Source organism: Manduca sexta, chromosome 10 (genome assembly GCF_014839805.1).
Source record: "Manduca sexta isolate Smith_Timp_Sample1 chromosome 10, JHU_Msex_v1.0, whole genome shotgun sequence".
NCBI classification, from domain to species: Eukaryota; Metazoa; Arthropoda; class Insecta; order Lepidoptera; family Sphingidae; genus Manduca; species Manduca sexta.
The window spans coordinates 6,806,092-6,813,950 of NC_051124.1; the positions used below are offsets into that span (position 1 = coordinate 6,806,092).

At 33.3% G+C, this 7,859-nt stretch overlaps 1 protein-coding gene across 2 annotated transcripts; it reads right to left on the reverse strand.

Annotated features, from left to right (window-relative positions):
• Nucleotides 1-2,502: 2,502 nt before the first annotated feature.
• On the reverse strand, nucleotides 2,503-7,457 carry LOC115455807 (sialin). 2 transcript variants are annotated; one of them, XM_030184534.2, is made up of 12 exons: nucleotides 7,361-7,457; nucleotides 7,128-7,289; nucleotides 6,346-6,452; nucleotides 5,262-5,391; nucleotides 4,696-4,780; nucleotides 3,843-4,060; nucleotides 3,612-3,767; nucleotides 3,394-3,529; nucleotides 3,187-3,314; nucleotides 2,961-3,071; nucleotides 2,758-2,879; nucleotides 2,503-2,664 (listed from the first exon to the last, which is right to left on the reverse strand). In XM_030184534.2, the coding sequence occupies exons 1-12, from the start codon at nucleotides 7,385-7,387 to the stop codon at nucleotides 2,553-2,555; spliced, it is 1,494 nt and encodes a 497-aa protein (XP_030040394.2). In that variant the 5' UTR covers nucleotides 7,388-7,457; the 3' UTR covers nucleotides 2,503-2,552. The 2 variants fall into 2 exon arrangements, with proteins under 2 accessions (XP_030040394.2, XP_030040395.2); XM_030184535.2 differs by lacking the exon at nucleotides 2,961-3,071.
• Between the last annotated feature and the right edge of the window lie 402 nt (nucleotides 7,458-7,859).

Below are 7,859 nucleotides of genomic sequence, written 5' to 3' on the forward strand. Positions count from 1 at the left end.
ATAAAGCGGTAAAATATAGCCCTAGGAACAAGCAATGGCCTGCGTTATTGTGGGGTGTAAATCTCATTCTTCTCGTAAAGAAAATGAAACTGAAATCATCAGCTTCCATCGGTGAGTAAACAAAAATCGAATATATTTGCTTAAACCCTGTATATAAGTGCAAAAGTGTTATTAATTATACTTTATTATGCTGTAGTCATATTATAATCTGCTGTTGGCCATTCGATCCAGTCATTATTAAGTATTTTTCATTTTTACCAATTTACGTAGTCGTGGTCAATAGTGTTGTGCTGCATATTCTGTCGATAACATAGATGTTAGTATATTGTAGTTTACTATTTTGAATAAATTGCCTTTTACTTTCAATGTATGGTGGTGTAGTGGTAAAAGCCACTTGGAAACCGTGCGCGAAGGCTGGGATCGAGGAAACTATCTGATTTTCATAGTGTGTTTCATACAATGTGTTTCATTGCAGATTCCCCACAGATGATGCTATGAGGCAAAAATGGATCGTTTCCATAGCTCGTCCCAATTGGCATTGAAAAAACAGCACCGTGTTTGCTCTTAGCATTTCGACAAAGTTTTATTAACATTGAAATAAGTTATCAAACATATGTGACATGAATGATACCGGTGTGTTTTAATTTTACTGTCCCATTTTAGTAGCTTTTGTCAAATCACACCTCTTGGGTATCTTTTAATCCCTTACTGCGTACTGGCTTTCTCCTAGACGAAATTCCGGCCGATTTCTTGTTTGTTACAGCGGTTTCCATTCCTTCCGAAATTTCTAACATTTTCTTAATTTAATAATCTAAATGCTAGACCATTTTTGTGTGAATGATATTGGTATGTTGTAGTGATGTTTTGGTACTTTAATACCAAATCAGGGTTTTGATATCTTTTTTTTAGCCTCTATCTAAAATAGCAATTTGCAACGGCTTGTAGTTGACTGACCGAAAAGTGTTTATTTTAGCAGGTCTGTGAATTTACCATAGCCGATAGACAAAGCATTTATCGATATCGATAAGATGTCAGAAGGGATCGCAACACAATTAAATTTCTTGCTGTCTAAGACAGAGTACGCTCAAATGTCATAGTGTTACTTCTATGCTTGTCATTGTTCTGAGTAAAAATCACTCATACACATTAATATTTGACATAACTAGAAATCCAACAAGTCCCCGGAAAGGATTATAAAGCTGGCAATACGTAGTCAATACTTTTGTCACTTTGACATGGCTTTTCATTTTCATTTTCATACATAGGCAAAGGACGACGTCATACATGAAGGCCAATCTATATATATAAAAATGAATTGCTGTTCGTTAGTCTCGCTAAAACTCGAGAACGGCTGAACGGATTTATCTTATCTTGGTCTTGAATTATTCGTGGAGGTCTAGGGAAGATTTAAAAGGTGAGAAAAATTCGAATAATTGCCGGGAAAATCCTCAAAACAGCATTTTTCTATTTCCCATACAAACGTTTTCTAAATAAAATGGAGAGTCAATTTGTAATTTATTACCGCTGCATAAAGTTCAAATTCGCGTGCGCGTTGGAGGATCTAATATCGCGTTCTGAAACTCAACAAAAGTGAAAGTGAATCGCGAACGCGACAAAATTGCATAGTCTCAAAATACATAGTACATAAATAGTGGTCGGCTTCGAGAAACTCAATTTTAGCTAACTTCAGTTGTTAATATAATATATAACTCAAAGGTGACTGACAGTGATATATCAAGGAACAGCCCAAACCATTGGACGGATCGGGCTAAGACTTTACATGCATAAAGCTACTATGACGTAGGCATCCCCTAAGAAAGGATTTTGATAAATTCTACCCTTAAGGGGATAAAATAGGGGATGAAAGTTTGTATAAATGTTCTTAGATTTTCGACTGATTGAACTGAAATTATAGATTGGGGATAAAATTAGTTTGAACCTATAAGTACCGGGAAAATATGTAGCAAGACTTTTATCAAACAGTGGAATTTTATCCTGGAAAACACCTTCACGCGGGCGAAGCCGCGAGCAAAAGCTAGTCTTCAATAAATATTTATTAAAATTATTCATGGATAATTCTATAATTCCTTTATCTTTATGCAGGTTAAAAACATGTCGCATAATTTTAATATCTAGTTGGGAGTTCAAATGTCAAACCAATAGAAGCTTACTGCAGGCAATAGCGTCACATGCGTATTGATGCTGTTTTGGAAGAATCTAAATAAATAAATCGTAACAATTTTTTATCAACATTTAAAAAAACGCCGTACACACTGATGTCAGTAGGTTTCAAACCTAGAGAGTTTAAACGAGAGCACGGCTAAATCAGTACCAACTTAGGAAGCACCGCAATGTATATTTTTGCCGCTCAGTAATAATGTGCAAGCATAATTGCGCTCTAGTTTGAAGGACATTGTAGCCAACGTTAGTACTGTACAGTATAAGACAGCGTCTAATACTTACAAACACTGGCAATTTTGATATTATAATACTATAACACCATTTCATTACTGATCAAGTTTATTTAAACTAATGTAATTATGGAAATAAATTTATAATATCATCTGTGATTTCCTTGTCTGCATAGAACCAGCATCTTCATCTACTTCAATTATATTTGACATAAGGGAAAGATTCCGATTAATATTAACTTTGTGATGTTCTCTGTAAAAAATATTTTTAGATAGGATTTCTCATCAAAATATAAGATCTGAGTATAAGGAGGTAATAATTTGCATAAGATTTAGGTATCACTACCTTTTTCTCGAATAATGCCACGGCTGTATTTCTGTTTCGCCCCAAATAAGGAAAATAAATCCGCTGATAAATAATACTGTAGCATGGAAACACCAAATATGCTTCCAAGTTACCGGAATATTCTGTAAATTGATATCTGGGTTTTGGTTAATGTCTTATCAGAAACTATTAAGAAATTCCGCTTTTAAAAGTAGGGCAGATACTTTATACTTCTGAGTAACTTGACCAACACATAATGATACTATTATTCCAGAGGTGTGGCCAATAATTTTTATTACTGTATGAAGAGAATTCACAAAGGTCGGCGTTAATTCCTGAAAGTACAAATACAGTGCCATGTATAAATATCATGTGTAACATAGTAGCTAAATCAATTAAAAACATATAAAATGCAGAATTTCTTGATGAGCTTATTTTAAAAGTTCTAACATAACAAAGATCCAAAGTAAGATCCATTCCAGCAGCGGTTAATGCGACGGCTATAGTCAATAAAACAGGGCCCGGAACCACAGGTAAAAACCATGAAAATGCGACGATCATTCCTGGTAATACATGTGCTGTAAATAATCGCGTAACTTTAGATTCAATGAACAATACGTTAAGTTTTAATATTCCTTGTCAAGTGCTTCCACTTACATACGACTATAAAATATTTTCTAATATTCTTGATGCGCTTGAATTTCCTATTGTGTTTGTACCAATGAAAAGTTTGTATTACGATAGTGCCTAAGATTAGTCTCAGGAAAAACGGCAATGCAGTCAATACAGACGCCTATAGGAAATGAATAGTTGTGATTATTCCACTAGCGAATATTTTTCATCAGAGCATAAGTAATTTACAGATTCCAAATTACCTGATAAATATCATATTTTACCACTTTAGAATAATAAATAGGACCATGTATACAAACAGAAATTATCATCCACGCGTATCCAAAATTCAGAATACAAACTGCCCAAAATGATACCGATTTCAATATCAACGTCCATGGAGCTTGTAAATTCGTTAGCTGAAATGATTTTATGAAATTCCTTCATTAATATTATTTAATTTTCAATAAATAAATTGAAATTGTGAACCAAACCTTAATCGCGAAAATATTCCCGATTGTATCAGTTAAATAAGTCAGTTCTTCGGTTGATATGCATGGATGCAATCTCGGGTAGTCAGTTACAATAAGAATCCATAAAACCGACCAAGTAATCTGTGTTCCACCAGATATATAAAATCCTATTGGCCAGCTAGAATAATATTGTACGCCAGCACATATTAAAAATGTTGAAAAGGTCCCCGTTGTAATTCCTGAGAGCAAAGTGTTTATTAACAAAGATTATGTTGATAAAATTGATTATGGTGTTCCACTAAAAATTTCACATTTCTTTTATCCATTGCATAAAACCCACTGTAGTGCCACGAAAGTTTCGTAACCACTAGGTATCACTTTCATGACTTAAATGTAGTCCTAAGTGCTTACATGATTAAGCATTAAAAACCGCTGCATTTCCCTAATAGTAATGTAATTTAGTAAAGATACCAATTATTCTTATAATTTTTATTAACGTATGGCCTCCACAAAACCCAACTTGATACCAATCGTTTATTTACTATGGGAGTAAATAAGTACTTAACGTATTATTGTACAGAATGAATCCCACAACAATGGAAGAGGTACAATAAAATATCCAGCAAGAAAACAGAACAAGAACTCAAAATACGTTGCATGCAGTCGTTCTAGATTTAACCGCCCGTTTCGAGGAATGCAGAGAGAAACACAGTTCGCACGTGGTGGACATATTTTTTTTATAAAATATAGTTTAATATACAATAAACAGATTTTAAATGAACCTATTATTTACTTTTTCAATATATTATTTTTAATAGCAATAATATATTAAAGTAGTAATATATTATTTTTAGTTATTTGTAATTAATCTTACCACAATAAGCCCACATAAAATGATTTCTTTCAACTGGTGGTACCCAATGTCTTAATATTTGTACCATGCTTGGTTGCATAGCGCCCTGGTAAACAACATTACCTACTATAAGAATAGTGTTTAGATAGTATGATTTTAACTTCTAACTATAAATTAATAGGTATATGTTTATGTTTTCAATTAGTGATAAAACTGTGCCTGAACTTAGGAACTAGGTATTCGCGACTTTGGTTAGCTAATTGTGGGTTACAATTCAGAACCTAAGTAATCACAGTCAATTTTGAATTTTGCCCGCATGATAAGTATTTCCCATTACAAAAGTTCCCAATTACTGTAAAGACCCATTAATAGTACCATCTGTATCGACGACACTATTTTGTAAGAGCATAATATTATCGGGATGGAAATTAGCCTATGTGTGGGCATGATCACACATGGTCTATGTGTGGGCCTAATTACAATTAAATCCGTTTGCATTTGGTCGTAATTCTGCGTTTACATCTAACAAACATCCAAAAATTTGCACAAACTTTGGTACTTATACTTAATACTAGTGAGATACTTACTGCACAAAATCCTTTTATTGTTCGCACGAAGAAAAGCGCCCAAAAATTTGAATACGCTGCCGCAGGCGTCAGACAATTTAAAATACCTGATATTAGACCCGCTATTCCGATCACCCATTTAGGTCCCAGCCTGAAAATATACTTTTAATTGAATGCACCTGCATACTATTAAGTAGATTGCAATTCTTAAGTCGCTCCCCGAGCAAAGGGCCTTAAGCAAATCGTTCCGCACATTGTGGTGCTTCAGGCGGTAATAGCAAAGGTTTACGAATATTTTTTTTTATGAAATTTAGTTCTACCAAAATATTCCTAATTCAATTTTGTATCTCACAGTGTTGGTAAAAAATTAAAATGATGTGTACTTTGGGAGGAGATGCACGAAATCAACCATTTTAACCGCATTTCCATTATGAAATTATCGAAACAATATCCACGTTGTAAAAAATTGGAAACAATCAAAATAAAAATAACATATTGCAGAAATGTATTGAATTTTTCCCATAATTATTATAATTTTCAAATAGATAGCTTTTAAAAATAGTTATTGCGCCGTATTGCTGAAAGAAGGCGTCACAAACGAAACTGATCGAGAAGCATGAAAATTGAAACGTTTAGTTACGTTACTATTTTGTATTTTGTGATACTAGTTCCTCGTAGGGCGTGATAAATTTCTTTACCGTCCTCTACCACCGATGGCGAAACCCAAAACCCAATCAATTAAAGGCTTGAGAGTGAGAAGCTCTTCATTCCTCATGCTGTTTAAAATACCACCTCTAAAGATGTTGGTCCAAATTGAAGGTTCTTTGTTATCAAATATCAAGTTCTTTATGGATATGAAAGGTTTTTGTTAGGTATCATCATTATCAGCCTGTTTTCGACCTATCGCATCCAGTTCTTGCCAGCAACCTTTCGCAAATCGTCAAGTGCGAAACTATACTACGTTTGCCAAGTCGTAACCTATTGAAACCCTCCAATGATTTGTTTGGATGGTAATGTGGGGATAAATTTTGTTTAGCGAGTCTGAGTCGAAAATGTAGTATGAATATCAATTTGTTAGATACCTACTATCGTCATTTGCACTTACCTATCACCAACGTTATGAAATATGGGAAAACAAATGCAATATCCTATATGATAGGCCGCAAATATTCTGGCTACATTCATGTCGTCCCAACTTATCAAGTCAAGTATCTGAAAAATAATTTGTAAATCGAAACGAAAATCATTGTGTAGCCATTAAAGATTTTAATTCAATTAATGTCAGCACATATTGTTTCCTTATTCCAGTTAATACTGATGAGTGAAAGTTCGGAGGTTTTCATTCATTTTTGTAATTTTACTACTTTTGGCTGCAAATATCTAATCTAATACTGGAGTCGTAATCAAGACGCCTTTCTAGACATTAACGCTTTTAAAAAACAAAAAAATATAAGAAACACATATCTATCTATGCGTCTAAGCGATAAATGAATGTTGGTAACACAAATGGAAACACTTATAGATATACTTAGTACATAATATTATGGAATGTGTTCTGGGGGATCCCGGATAATCCATTCTCAAGTTGGACAATAAAATTTTTATGTTTTTACTACACCATTTTTGTGGAAAAGAAATGGATTCCCTAGTGAAGATTGACGACTGGCAGGTGACCTGAGGCAAGAAACTAAGGTAGACCCAATACCCATTCAGATCACATAATATTGAGCGCGGTAGATGCAAGTAAAAAAATACTACAAATAGAAGCATTAAGTATGCTACATTTTATGATATATTATTTTTATGGAATTTTAGTATTTATATTTATGGTAACAAAAACTTTAATATAAAACAATACTTAAGTAAAAGATATATTTATAAACTTACTCCAGATCTAGCTCCCGTATATATACCATTTAAAAACGTCCCATTGTATGGCATATAAAATTCTTCCCTTTTTGATATTTGTACCATATCAATAATATGGACACTGAGATTGTATCGGACGATATATATAAGGAAGTAACCAAAGAATATCATCACACCGATCTACAAAAATATGTATGCATGTATATTACATTCTTCATAATTATATTACAACTATGTACAATTTTAGTTACCACAACCCGGACTCTAATTTTGAACATGATTACACATTACCAAAAGTTTATGGAATCCATAGCCTTCCTGAATTATACCAACTAAAATGTAAAGTAAAAGATAGTACAAGTATTGGTAGGTACTCGTTTTTTATTTGTTCGTATCTTTTTTATATCTCCATTGTAACTTAGTTAATTTAGTAATTTGTGGCGAAAGATAAAAAAAATATTAAATGAATATTAATTATCTAAATGAGTATTTTGTATAATATATGGTGCCTGAAGACCAGTGATATAAATTACCTCGAAGAGAGATGACATCCTAACTGCCTAGGATGAATAAATATCATCGGAAAAGAAATCGTGCAGAGGCACCAAGAAGATCCTAGATTTCTCTAATACCTAAGTCTTTTATTTTGTTTCAGGCGATACACAGACATATTAATTATATCCATACAAGTCCACTCCTTTTATTCCCGAAAGGGAAGACAACAACAACTGTAACAATTTCAGCATTAGT